Below are 14,730 nucleotides of genomic sequence, written 5' to 3'. Positions count from 1 at the left end.
TTTTTTTGTTAGTAGCAGGATGGCTCTTAGCCCTGCCCCCTGCGGCCGCTATGCCCCACCCCCATTTTTTATTGGCCCGGGCCCTGCGTACCCAAAGCAAAGGCAACCATCGAGAGGGTGCAAACCATCGATGGTTCACCATAGATGGTTTGTGTGCCATTGATGGTAATTACCGATGGGCCCATCGATGGCCACCACACAGATGGCCATACCTGGCAGGAGGCGAATCACTCACTAGAAACTAGAGTCTGGTCAAAGGGGTGCAGCCTGCTAACAGACAGCAACTAACCAGCCACTAATTGTGTCAGGGGCGGAGCTGGGGCTCGGTACAGGTGTAGAGCTATGACCTCATAGCAACAGAAAACAGCACCCCATGGCCATGTGCCCAGGTACTAAGCTCTAATTGTGTTCTAAACACAATCAGAGGGATCAGGAGCACTCACCTGCTTACTGCCCAGCTGTACGGTATCCGTGTGTGCAGTGTGCACTGGCAGTCCTCATTGCAAAAGATGTACCGTCCTAGGGGGCAGGTGACACCCTATCCCCCAGCCCAGCCCGCCCCTGGAACAGGGGCAGAGAAATCTAAATTGTTATGGCCTCAATACTTTATTTTTGCAAAAGGATAAAATGTTCATTTTACCTACTTTTTTAAAAATTAAGATGAATAGACCCCTTAGTCACATCGGTAATCCTACATTTACACCCGTATTTGAAAAAACAGAATTCTTATTAAGAGATTAGATTACTGTATGTAAATTAAATAAGGAAAGGGGGGTGATCAGTGTATTGGGGGACTGACAGCATTTTCCTACATTGAAAAGAGCTTTACAGAGCTGAGTAATGGAAACATTTTGTGCCTGTTGCATGTATCCGGAATTGCACACTTAGGGTGGGATGTACTAAACGTGAAAAAGCCATAAAACCCCCGGAAAATGCAGCTTTTGGGGGTTTTACGGCTTTTTGCAAATGTACTAAGCACCATCAGGTGACGTTACCCTATAAAAGCCTATGAGCTATTTGGGACACTCCCCCTTTGAAGGGATCTGATCGCAGAAGGACACCAGAGGGACTCCTGGGTGTTAAACCCAGAAGTCCCTCTGCACGGCAGCATCGCAAAGGACAGCTCTTATCCGGAGAGCTGTCCTTTGCGATATTCTTGGTACATACCGCGGTAATGAATCAAGGTATGCACCCGAAGACAGGCGGGATGTACCGCATCGCTAATGCAATGCTTAGTACATCCTAAGGGCTTGATTCAGAAGCATACGCAATGGCGATTACGGATGCAGATCGAGCGATTGTTTGCCATCGTGCATGCGTAAAAGCCGTGCTGCGCATGTGCAGCAAATGCAATGCCATTACGGGCACACAGAGGAATACCTTGCAAAGTAAGGGGAAGGTTGTCAGCAATTGGGGGTGGTAACTGGGGGGTGGTCAGAAAAATGCAGGGGTATCTGTCCACTTGAACGCATACGTAAGCATGAGAGCTGTCTGCGTGTAAGGAGAGCGGCTGTATTTTAGACAGGTCAGACCTACAGCAAAGGCTGCATGGCTGATCGATGTGCATCAATGTTACCGATAGTTATGCTGGTACACGACATCGGATGCAGATGAGAAGGCAGCAGTGGGCGTCGCTATGCTCGGGTTAAGCTTTGGAACTATTAGCATACAACCGCTGCTGAATCACAAGAACGAAGATGTCCCCTCACTCATATGATTAGTATTAGACCTGAAGATAAACCGAGCAGTATATGAGGAGAAAAACACAGGAGTGTAAATGAATATAAGGACTGCTTCTGAGGCTCATTCTGCTGTAACCACTTAGTGTCTGTCGCCATAGTCACATCTGCATCATTTACTAATGCTGGGATCAGCCCTTCCCTTGGATACAGCCGTGCCTGCAAGGACTGAGACACCTACTTTGTGCATCTACAGATGCTGTAATACTGCCTGGTGCATCTTTAAACAAAACTATCGGTCGGACCATCGAAAATTGCACCAAAGTCATTTGCAAGTATTTCTGGGGGCGCATCTAGATTCAGTGAATCAATAACAATCTCAATGACATTACACCTATAGCCTAATAGCTGATATACAGTATGTGAATAATTGTATCTACTTTGTCGCATTTTTTTTAACTGCTCAGGGGTTTGTGACAATAAAAAAGATCTAATGCAGATCCCTTATTTTCTATCAGGTTACAAATCTGTGATCTGACCTCCTCCTGCTGTGATGATCTCCGCTCTGTTATTACTACAAACCGCTCTCTGACCAGACTGGATCTGTCAGGGAACAAACTGCAGGACTCTGGAATAAAACATCTGTGTGAGGGACTGAGACATCCAGCCTGTGCTCTACAGGATCTTACGTAAGATCTGTTTCAGTGTTATTATATCTGTTCTCTCAGTACAAGTCATAGACCACACAAGGCACAGACCCAGGAATATAGATCATGGATTTCTCTTGGGTAGGGCATATTTTGTCGACTTGCAGCATGGCACCATTGATCATGTTGACACTGATTAAATGTCTGCATGATTAGCATGTTGACAAAATGTCTCTGTTGGTCTAGTGGTGACTTATCTGGTCCGGCAGGTCTGTCAGGATGACTTCCGGGATCATTCATAGCTTCTGCCAGTTAGTTATGCTAACGCTAGCTCCTAAGTCTCCCCTTAGCCTAGCCTTAACCCTCCCCTCCCTTAGCCTAGCCCTAACTCTCCCCCTAATTCCTAACCCTCCACTCTCTTAGCACTAACCCTTCCGCTAGAGCCTAATCTTATCCCTCTCCTCTCATAGCCTATCCCTAACCCTCCCTCCAGTGCTTAACCCTCCCCTAGCCTAGTCTTAACCCTCCCCTCCCTTAGCCTAGCCCTAACCCTCCCCCTAATTCCTAACCCTCCAATCTCTTAGCCCTAACCCTTCCGCTAGAGCCTAATCTTATCCCTCTCCTCTCATAGCCTATCCCTAACCCTCCCTGCAGTGCTTAACCCTCCCCTAGCCTAGCCCTCTGCTGCCAGTCCAGGGCATATTAAGAGAGGAGGGGACCCGTGTGCAGTCTCCATCCAGGACCCCCTACTCTCTCTCTCCAGCAACTTGCAGTGCACTGAGCGCTTCGCCGCAGCAGTAGTCTCTGGGCACTAGTCTTTGCCCAGAGTCTACTGCGCATGTGCAGGTCACTGGGATAATGGCTCAGCAGTGGTGGCCATTTTCCAAGTGATTACAGCACTGATACTGCAGATGTGGGATTCCGGAGAGGTAGGTACTAAAATGATATGGGTGCCGGGTGTGCAGTGCAGGGCCCTCCTTGAAACAGGGGCCCGCGTGCCAGCCCATCCTGCACCCAGTATAGATATGCCCCTACTGCCAGTCCATGAAGAATGTTGTTATTGTGAACATTTATATGGAGCTATTATTCTATCGTTATGTTACAAAAATTGTTTTCTTTTAAGGTTTTTATGAGTTATTAGCCTATTATTAGTTACTAGTTATAGTATACGTTCTGTACATTTCCACTCTCATCAGATGTTTGGAGACAGAGACAGACAGATGTCTGTACTTATTTTGCATGGAAACCACAGCACAGATTCTGCTATACGATGTAACGTCTTGCCCAATGTCACATGTCTGTATGGTTGAACAAGTGGATACCCAAAAAAGGACTTGGGGGAATTTGTGATGTTCTGTGCCGGATAGGAATCAGACATAACTGCTCCTACTTTCACACTCATTTGTCAAAAATAGAAATAGTCCTGCAGCACTGAGATTATGGGGCAGATGTACTGAGCCCGAGAAAATTATTATAAAGTGGCGAGTGATAAACCAACAACCACTCAGCTCCTGTCATTTTTCAAACACAGGGGTTTATTTACTAAGCGTTAGATGGAGATAAAGTGAACGGACATAAGGCACCAGCCAATCAGTTCCTAACAGCCATGTCACAGGCTGTGTTTGAAAAATGACAGTTAGGAGCTGATTGGCTTGTACCTTATCACCGTTCACTTTATCTCCATCCAAGGCTTAGTAAATAGACCCCACAGCCTGTAACATGACAGGTGCTGAGAGGCAGGTCGTTTATCACTCTCCACTTTATTATCGTCCAGTGCTTAGTACATTTATTATTATTATTTATTTATTACCAGTTATTTATATAGCGCACACATATTCCGCAGCGCTTTACAGAGAATATTTGGCCATTCACATCCGTCCCTGCCCCAGTGGAGCTTACACTCTATATTCCCTATCACATGCGCACACATACACACTAGGGTTATAATTTGTGTTGGGAGCCAATTAACCTACCAGTATATTTTTGGAGTGTGGGAGGAAACCGGAGCACCCGGATGAAACCCACGCAAGCACAGGGAGAATATACAAACTCTGCACAGATAGGGCTGTGGTGGGAATTGAACCCATGACCTCAGTGCTGTGAGGTGGTAATGCTAACCATTACACCATCTGTGCTGCCCATGTACATCTGCCTCTATGTGAGACAATGGGGCAAAGAAGGGTGCCACTCTATTCTCCTTTCATAAGCAGTTGATGTTTCTGGGAAATGCACTGGAAATCAGGCTTCATACTGGACCTGATTCAGAGGTGGAGACAGGGATGACATCGGACACAAGTGGGCAATGCATTCAGTCTGTTGTACATGAGTCAGTTGCACACAGCCAATGCATCCTGGGAGTCACAGAACAAATTTGGATAGAGTCAATAGCGTCCACCACTGAATTAAGCCCACTGTCCCTATTTTGCTCTTTCCAGATGCACTTTGTCTAGAAACACATCCACAGTCATTACCTGATCCCATACACAGGCCCGCCGAGAGCAGCGGCGGGCCTGGGTAATAGGGGGCGTGGCCACGCCCCCTTCCCGGGAAAAAAAAAAGAAGAGTCCTGGGATCCATCCGGAAAGGAGATCACCGCTCTGGGAGATTAATCACAGGCACCCACTGATCCAAGTAACGGCTTTCTTTGCAAAAACTGATCACTTGGTTGATGGCGGGATCCTGGGGAGGGGGGCGCTCTGGGCCCCCTCAGCCCTGCTCAAAGCCAGGGGGGGCGCGATCAGTGTGATCGCTTCCCCCCACAGGCATAGGAGACTGTTGTGGCTGCTGCTCAGCTGCTGTGAGGGAGGAAGGGAGGGGGAGCGGTGCCGGACCGAGGCTCCCGCCGGGCCCCTCAGGAAGCCCGGGCCCTGGTAATCTGTACCCGCTCCCCCCCCCTCTTGGCGCCCCTGCCCATACACAGTTACAATACAGGACTATTTTTGGACTGCGCCTACTCTTTAGACTGCACTCGCATGCACAACAAGACTTTCTTATAGTCTAGTAACCTTTCAAACCTTAACCATTTGTAAGACATGCGAACACCATCCATAGATGGTGTTAGCAATTGGAGACAAGCTACAACAAATTTTCTTTTTCAGCTTGATAAATACGTTACCTTGCAATATGCAGAATATATCTGGTGTGTTAGGCTGTTGTTAAACAGCCTTGTTACTTTAATTTTTTCCTTCATCATGTTAAAAACCATTGCATTGTATTCATGGGCATAACTACTATTGGGGAAAGTGGTGCAGCAGCTATAGGACCCAGAACTTAGGGGGCCCCATCTTCCTTGTCAAAGTTACATGTACCTTTTTCACCATTGGGTGGTACATAGGGCCTCTTACAAACTTTTGCTATGGGGCCTTCAAATACTGTACTTAGTTACGCCCCTGATTGTACTTCTGCATGATTTAAGGCTTGATAAAAAGCACCTAGATGTCTGGATTAGTATTTCTTTATCTATCAATCACCTATTGTGTGTGTGTGTGTGTGTGTGTGTGTGTGTGTGTGTGTGTGTGTGTGTGTGTGTGTGTGTGTGTGTGTGTGTGTGTGTGTGTGTAAGTGTAAAATATATATATATTATACATAAACAGTGTTCAAAAGGGTGCACTCACCAGGGCTTCATAAAGCTGTTTAAGTTCCTTTATTTACTCACGAAAAAGAAGTATCACATATCAACGTTTCAGCTATGTTCAGCAGCCTTCATCAGGATGATACCCACAAACCACAGGAGACAGCAGTATGCTGTGTGTTCCCATGTAACTCCACTATATACCCAAATATAACCAAACTGGTATCAGTAAACTCCACCCCTCATTAAACAATTAGGCAAAATATATGTCACTATAGCAGCCCCGATTGTCACTTGAACCCACTCCAGCGTTAATTACCTGTTGCTGTCAATTAGGAATCAGCCATCCACTATATTCACACATACCTACTATCATTACATAAATATTCCAATCGTGGCAAAACGCTGCTGGACTTCTGGTTTGCGTTCCACCAAACCAGAAGTGACGTTATATGCTTTCCATCGACCGGAAGTGACACCAAAAACCGTAAGTTCCCATTAATAAGCCATTGAACGGCTCCTCCTCAATCAAGGAGCTTACAGCCATCCTCAACAAACTTTCTAAACAATTCAGAGGCATAGACACACTGTTCGAATTAGTAGTTGTCACGACCCTGCCTAGTTTTCACCTTTTGCCTGTTGACTTACCACTGCCAGCTGTCTCCATGGATCTATGAGCCTGATTCAGAGCCGGACGCTATTTGCGTTCGTTCGTTCTGAAAAAAGGGGTGGCTATTCAAATTAACCGTTCGCTCTTTGCGGTCTGTTCACGCCGCTATGTCTGAACGAGCGAACAAAACTTGCGGTCGTTTTTTTAATAACTACGCCCCCTGGCCGCTCGCATCCTACGTCATGTCCGCTATTTATTAGATTAATCGAGTACATCGACCAGCGTATGAACTGCTCGCTAGTCTTGTGGTTGGTTTTTCCTACCCCAATCTTGCGAGCAGTTCTGACTATAAAATAACCCAGTGACGTGGTCAATGACGCTGCTGTATTAATTATGCACACCCATAAAACGCTCGTTTTGACCTTTAAGCACGCCTGCGTTCGGATCTCCACTCCCCGTTTTCAAGCACCTTCCCCTGTTACCACCCACATACACCTACTCCTGTCACTCAAAATAGCAGGCACTCGCTATTTAGCGAACAAATGATTTTCGGCCGCACTGACTGGTTCGCGCATGCGTATTACGATCTGTATGCATGCGCAGTTGGGCAAACATCGCTCGGAACGAACGAGCGGCTGAATCAGGTCCTATGTGTGTAGCTTGCCTGGAGGATCTGCTCTGGTCGTGCTGGCTGCAGCACATCTCTGTGTGCATTCCCATCCACACTGATTTTTCACCTGGGCTCTCCTCTGTCTGTGAGCATTGCTAGTCTTGATTGGAATCGCAGGTGTGGTTCTGATTCCCAGTGCTGCAGAGATGATTACTCCCTCTGCATGTTGTGCCTTCCACCACTCAGAATGCTACTGCCAGACCACCAGTCCATATCCACCAATTGCAGCCAGACACAGGGTATATATATCCTCCCCTGAGAGCATTCTGGGCCTGAACATCTCGTTACTTCCCATGGTGTGTAGTTCGTGATACTTCTCAGTACAAGTGTATCCCAGGCTCCTGCTGGTTCCTAGACCAGGCAATACAGAAATCCTGCTACAGCAAATACCTGGCAAATCCAGAAGTCCTGCTTACAGCAATTCCTGGCAAATTCAGTAATTCTGCTTACAGCAAATACTTGGTAAATCCAGAAGTCCTGCTTACAGCAATTCCTGGCAAATCCAGGAGTCCTGCTTACAGCAATTCCTGGCAAATCCATAAGTTCTGTTTACAGCAATTCTTGGCAAATCCAGAAGTCCTGCTTACAGCAATACCTGGAGCATCCAGAAATCCTGCTAGTTCCCAGGCCAGTGCAACTCGTGTGTTTCAGCATCAGCTAAGTGAGTTCCTGTGCCCCTGACCTTAGTCTTGTGTCTTGCTGCTTGCCCTACTCCTGGTTGGTCCCTTGCACCCTGCAAACCTGCACCGTGTTACTCTGCCTTGCTTCCTGCTGTGGATCAACTCCTGTTCCATCTACTACCCTGAACCCATTATTCCCAATTACCCAATCCAGCCTGCACCTGAGTTCCAGCCTTTGTCTCAGCATTACCTGATTTCCCTTCAGTCATTGTCACGTCACTCCTGTCCAGAGTCAAGCTCCAAGTTCATCAGTCCAATCCACGTTATTCCAGTCCAGAGCCAAGTTCCAAGTTCTTCAGTTATCCACATTATTCCAGTCCAGAGCCAAGTTCCAAGTTCTTCAGTTATCCATGTTATTCCAGTCCGGAGTCAAGTTCCAAGTTCACCAGTTTAACTCAGCAAGTCTTCCTGCCAGTCCCAGTCCGGTTCCTCCAAGTTTCCTACTGGTTCCAAGTTCCTGTCATCTATCATCAAAGGCAGTTCTCACTGCCACATAAGTCTTGCAATAGAGCTATTTACGTAATCAGTGGTTCCAGTCATGCCGGCCTCCGTTGAATCCAACTCATCACCTGAGACAGGTAACTCAGACACCAATCGTGACAGAATGTTCAGACCCAAAGATGGTGGCAGATCAGGCACCTAATACTGGACCAAATGCTTTCTTGTAACCTGGTCGCTCGCTTGGATTCGCAGGAGGCGGTACAGCATCAAGTGTTACAAATTTTGCAAACTCTGACTAGTCAACAAAATGACATTCAAATCACACCTGAACCTCCTAACTACCTTCCATCAACTGCTGGAGCAGCTACAGACTTTACTCATCAAAATTTTTCAGATCATTCCCAAGTTTTTTTGTGCTATCCCTGACTCAACTAAAATCTCTGCCATGGAATCCCTATGAAACTAAGGATTCATCCAATCCAAGTAAAGTGAGACATCGAAGTTACCCACGCCCCAGCTCTCTGTGGCTAAAAGCCAGTGGCGCAAAGATTTACAGCTCTGTCTCTATTGTGGGGGTTCTGACCACTTCATTAAAGACTGTTCCCTTTGCAATTCCAACAGTAATACCGAGCGTCAACGTCTCAGTGCCCGTTCTGGTCCCAGCCAGGATTCTGCCCGTTCCGGTCCCAGCCCAGATTCTGCCCATTCCGGTCCCACCCGGATTCTGCTTCTCCCAGGAGGGGACTCCAGTTGGCAACCCCAGGAGGGGTGTCTAAATCACCGATCCCAGGTGGAGTCTCCAGAGTCTCATACCCTAGGAGGGAGTCTCAAGTCTTGTACCCCTGCAAGGGGTCTCAAGTCTCACACCCCTGGAGGGGGTCTCAAGTCTCATACCCCAGGAGCGGGTTTCAGATTCCAGTCCCCAGAGAGGAGTGTCGTGTACTACTAATCATGATCATGGTTCCTGTTCACCATCTCCTACAAATATCATTCCAGAAAATGACAATCTCTGTAGTCTATTCTCAGCTTTGATTGTTGATGCTACTGCCTCTAGCTCCTCTGGACCCCTCCCAGTCCCATCAGTTGGTCCAAATACCGAACATCTGTCAGCTTCAGTTGTTTTGACTCCTCATCAATCGGAGCATCCTCTAGTCTCTTCCAGCCCTGCACTTGAATGTGCTCCACAGTCCTTGAACACACAGGATTCGTCGGATACTCCACCATGCATTTATTTTGATGGGGACTTATCTCAATACTATGCTTTATTGAAACAATTCTTTGCCTACTAATATTGTAGAGTTTATTATCCCATCTTTTCAAGGACTGGGTTGCTCCTATTTACGACTCCAATGATCCAATGCTTCTAAATATAAAGACTTTCAGTGAAGCTGTTGTCAAAGAATTTGGTCCTTACCCTGTAAACCAAAATTCTAGCGAAGTACTCAGTTCCAAAATATTGTCCAAACAGTCTGTTTGTGCTACCAAGAATTCGTCCACCACTCCCCTGAAGTCTGAACAAGGTAAAGTTTCCAAGGGCCATTGTGCTGAACTCCAAGTATCTAAGGAAAGCAACATAATAGAATCGGCATCCCTGAATATGAGATGTGCATACACCTCCTTGTCCCCTTTGTATGACTGCACCTCCCAAAATAAGGACTCTGACAAAGTTTCTAGTGAGAGCTGGTCACCCTCTGAGGTTAGGCTCCAATATGCCGCTTGTAAGGTACAGAATCAATCGCTCCTGGAGAAGTCTCGAGGAACCTTTAGGAACCAACCATCTAACACCATCAAAAGTGGTCATGTTTCGCTTAGTTCCCCCCAGGAGTCCTATCAGTCTTCAAGCCATACTAATTCATGCATTCTACCTTTAGATACTGACTCGGAATCTGAGTTCAATCACGCATATGATAATTCTCCATTCCCTGAAGACCATCTGTCATTTGACCCTGTCCTTTCCAGTCATGTATTTCCACAGGAGTTACCAGAGATCCCATGTCCGTTGGTTGGCACAAAACGTTCTCGCAGCAGAAAGAAGAATTGACGAAGGTCTTGAACTATCTCCTTTGAAGAATTTCCAGTCCTGGCATCCCAATAAATGTAAGAATTAAGAAGATGTCTAAAGAGATGTTTCAAGAGTGATGGTGTCCCTGTGTTTGAAACTCCTGGAATGTCATGTTTGGAAGTTTTCCTGGTGTCTCATTTTTCATGTTCTTTTTGTATTTATTTGGGTGTTCGGAGTCCACCAATGAAGAGGGGGTACGGTCACGACTCTGCCTAGTTTTCACCTTTCACCTTTTGCCTGTTGACTTACCACTGCCAGCTGTCTCCATGGATCTATGTGTGTAGTTTGCCTGGAGGATCTGCTCTGGTCGTGCTGGCTGCAGCACTTCTCTGTGTGCATTCCCTTCCACACTGATTGTTCACCTGGGCTCTCCTCTGTCTGTGAGCATTGCTAGTCTTGATTGGAATCGCAGGTGTGGTTCTGATTCCCAGTGCTGCAGAGATGATCACTCCCTCTGCATGTTGTGCCTTCCACCACTCAGAATGCTGCTGCCAGACCACCTGTCCATATCCACAAATTGCTGCCAGACCCAGGGTATATATATCCTCCCCTGATTGCATTCTCGGCCTGAACATCTCGTTACTTCCCATGGTGTGTAGTTCGTGCTGCTTCTCAGTACAAGTGTATCCCAGGCTCCCGCTGGTTCCTAGACCTGGCAATCCAGAAATCCTGCTACAGCAAATACATGGCAATCCAGAAATCATGCTACAGCAAATACATGGCAATCCAGAAATCCTGCTACAGCAAATACCAGGTAAATCCAGGTATAATAAAAAATCCATTTCAAGCAGCACTCCCAGCTACAAAAGAGGAAAAAATGCCCTGGTGCCCTCCGGCAGAGATCAACTCCAGCCGGTCCCAACATACAATCCACATCGGTGGCACTCAGGTAAGTTAAAGACGTCTCAACACACGGGTATATTACCGATGTTTCGGAGCCATTTATTGCTCCATCATCAAGGTACCTCAGATTGTAATCATTTATATTTAGCTTCTCCATAAATGTTATAAACTGTTCCTCATCTCCTTTCCACACCAATATATTTTGATTGATGAGCAAGCGATCATTTATCAAACCAGATTTAAGGAAAGAGGATATCCCAGTCAATTAATCGAAGACTCAAAAATTAAAGCTAGAAATAGAGAAAGAGCTGACTTGTTAAAATACAAGGATAAAAATTAGAATAAATCTATTTGTCCTTTCATCACACAATATAATAGTCAGGAGAAGGGGATTAGAAAAATCCTAAGGAAAAACTGGCATGTTCTAAAATCTGATCCCGTACTTGGTGATTTTCTTCCTGAATATCCAGAGATTATGTATAAAAAAACCAAAGAACGTCAAGTCCATGGTTGCTAGAAGCTGTTTAGAATTGGTCCCACAATCATCAGAAAATCCTCTGTTTGGTTCATTGGGAAATATAAAAGGGTTTTATTCATGTGGTAGCTGCAAAATTTGCAATTTAGGCGAAAATAGAGTTAAGGAGTTTAGCAATGTTAGTTTGAGTAAATCTTACAAAATAAACATTTTAATAAATTGCTTATCCACATTTGTAATATATATGTGGAGCTGCCCTTGTGGCTTAAAATATGTGGGAAAAACAAAGAGGATGTTGAAGTTGCGCATTTTAGAACATACCCGCAATATTAAAAATAAAGTACAAAATCACAGCATCCCACGACATTTTTCCCAGTGTCATAATAGCAATCCAGTAGGTCTAGAGGTGGTCTATACAGATAAAAGAGGGGGTGATGGGGAAAAGTCCCTCCTGAAACGGCAGACTTATTGGATAATCACCCTAGGGACCCTAACACCTTTCGGATTGAATGAAGGAATTGAAATCACTCCTTTTCTGTGAAGAATATATACTCCTTTGTTCTTGTTCTTTTTCTCCCTTTTTCTGGTCTGTCTGCACATTCATTGAAGGGATCTATTATGGGGGGCATCCACTAGACGATTTTAGCCCTGTCAAACCTCTAAACGATTTTCCCTTGAATTTTCCCTTGAAATTTGATCTTCCACTCTGAACGATTTGCAAACGATTTGCAAATGATTTGCAAAAGATCTAACAATAAACTATGTTGTATCAATCTGTGATTGAGAGCTTTCAGCTATAGTGGGCAGATAGTGGTTCATCGTTTGATCATTCAGCGTGAACAATGTGTAAATGATTTGTAAGCAATCAAGTGAAATTGACCTGCATGTTCAGTCGATGGAGGAGACGATTAAACGACCAGCGGGAGCGCACATCGTACCTCCATAGAAACAATTACTGCACGATTTGCAAACGATTTTTAAACGATTGAACGATATCGTTCAATCGCCTGCTAAAATCGTCTAGTGGATGCCCCCCATTAGTTTGGAGGATTGTAATGGGTTAATGAAGTAATGCCCTAAGGAGACAAGTGGTTCCTGAATAATTGATATATGTGTGGCTTATAGTGAATATACTTTGATACTACAGTAGGTTTAATTTAAGGATGTCATCCTTGTGCTAAGAATGTTTCTAGTAAACTTTATATCAATATAATTTAAGGATGTTATCATTGTGCTAAGAATGTTCCTAGCAAACTTTATTTTTCATTTTTTTATTTATTTTTACTATGATATAGATGTGGTACAGTGCTAATGTTGCTTTTTTTATTATTTATTATTATGTGTAGTAACTTTGATGAATCTAGTTGCTGGTGAATCAGTGGTTAATCTGATCTAATGCAATGCCGAACAAATATAATGGCTAGTTGAATGGTTATATACATTCTTAATTATTCCTTTATGTATCTAATTGCATCCCGCTGTGCGGAAGGGGAGTAACGGAGCTGCTCTGTGTTGTGATCGCTCCTGATTGGGAGGTTTTAGAGTTAAAAGGAATGTCCCATCCCTCTGACGAAGTCCATGACGAAACGCATTAGGTAGGGTCTCTGTGACGTTCCGAATACCAGCCGAACGCTGCTCCCTGGTCCGTAGTTGAGGTGTAGTGGCCTGCCGAGACCTGCAGCCAGCAGGTGACGACGACGCAACTCACCCGGCAGTGGACGTGGTAGGAGCCGGCTATCCAGCTGTTTGTTTTTACATACCATGTGGTATAAAGCCCATACTGTTGTAGTTGAGGTACGAGCACAACGGAATTGTGTGCACCATTGATTTTAACATTAAAACTTTTATGCACTATGAGGCGCCCTCTCTCATTACGTTTTCACAGAATTCACACTCGAGGGATATCGAGCATTGAGTGAGGAGCTGCGGTTTCAAAACGCTGGAAGACCTGGTGCTAGAATAATATATATTTGGACATTTGTCTTCAATTGAAGTGTGGTGGCATATTTGTATTGTGGCTATTAGGCGCACCTGGTGGTTATATTGTTGTGTGTATGTATATGTATATATGTGTGTGTGTGTGTGATGTATGTATGTATGTATGTATGTGTGTAGTGTGTATGTGTGTGTGTATAATAAATATATATATATATATTATAATATAATATAATTTGTGGATTGATTCACTTAAGAAAGCTAGGCTTTAGTTAGATATAGATTTTATTTAATTCTAAAGTGAGCAATAAAAGAAAACCGCTCATGGAGGCCATTCTGAGGCCACATTATGTTTGACTGATCAGTACTCTAAGGCATTGGAGTTCAAAATTTTATTTGGGAGGGTCATACTACAAAAATGACTGAACGGAGGGCCACAAAAAATTGCATCACAGTCTGCCTCCCAGCAATTAGGTAGGGTTCTTTGCTCCCCTTAGCTATTGAAGTACAAACCCAATGCCCACACTTATGTAGTTATCTGTAAAATTATAAGAAATAAACTAATGCAGATCCTTCATCTCTCATCAGGTTACAGCTCTGTCATCTGACCTCCTCCTGCTGTGATGATCTCCGCTCTGTTATTACTACAAACCGCTCTCTGACCACACTGGACCTCATGGGAAATAATCTACAGGACTCTGGAGTACAACTTCGGGAGTGTGTGAGGCCGTCTCTACAGCTTCTGGTGTAAGATTATTCAGCTACATCCACAAGATTTCGATATTTTCTAAAAGTACATTTATATTTGCACTGAATGGGGGTGATTCAGAGTTCCACAATTCAGCCGCATTGCGCCCCTGGAGATAATTGTGGGTCTCAGCCTGTATTCATAGATGAGTGCACCTCTGTGGCTGCACCACACTTATCCATCTGCTTTTGAGAGTAGCCGCCATCCAATGGCATCACAAGAGGGAGGCGGGCCGCACCTGGGTATCACCCGCAGAGGGGTGACACCAAGGTGCAGATCGCCCCTCAGTGACAGAAGCCGGGTGCTGCACTGTAACATTAAGTGCAGCACTCTGCTCCTGTCACAGTGAGGGAAGCTGGCACTGCCGCT

The 14,730-nt window shown here is 45.1% G+C and overlaps 1 protein-coding gene across 1 annotated transcript in view; it reads left to right on the top strand.

The window, feature by feature from the left end:
* LOC148500721 (NACHT, LRR and PYD domains-containing protein 3-like) overlaps positions 1–14,364 on the top strand; it is an 80,202-nt gene extending 65,838 nt beyond the window's left edge. The window contains exons 6-7 of the mRNA XM_088451424.1: positions 2,198–2,368; positions 14,202–14,364. Coding sequence (XP_088307550.1) covers positions 2,198–2,368; positions 14,202–14,364 — 334 coding nt within the window. The remainder of the gene's footprint in view (positions 1–2,197; positions 2,369–14,201) is intronic.
* The last annotated feature ends 366 nt before the right edge of the window (positions 14,365–14,730 follow it).

The sequence above is a fragment of the Taudactylus pleione genome, unplaced genomic scaffold (genome assembly GCF_031769625.1).
Source record: "Taudactylus pleione unplaced genomic scaffold, aTauple2 ptg000547l, whole genome shotgun sequence".
Lineage (NCBI taxonomy): Eukaryota > Metazoa > Chordata > Amphibia > Anura > Myobatrachidae > Taudactylus > Taudactylus pleione.
The sequence above is the reverse complement of the archived record's forward strand: the minus strand, read 5'-3'. Positions and strand labels throughout refer to the sequence as shown.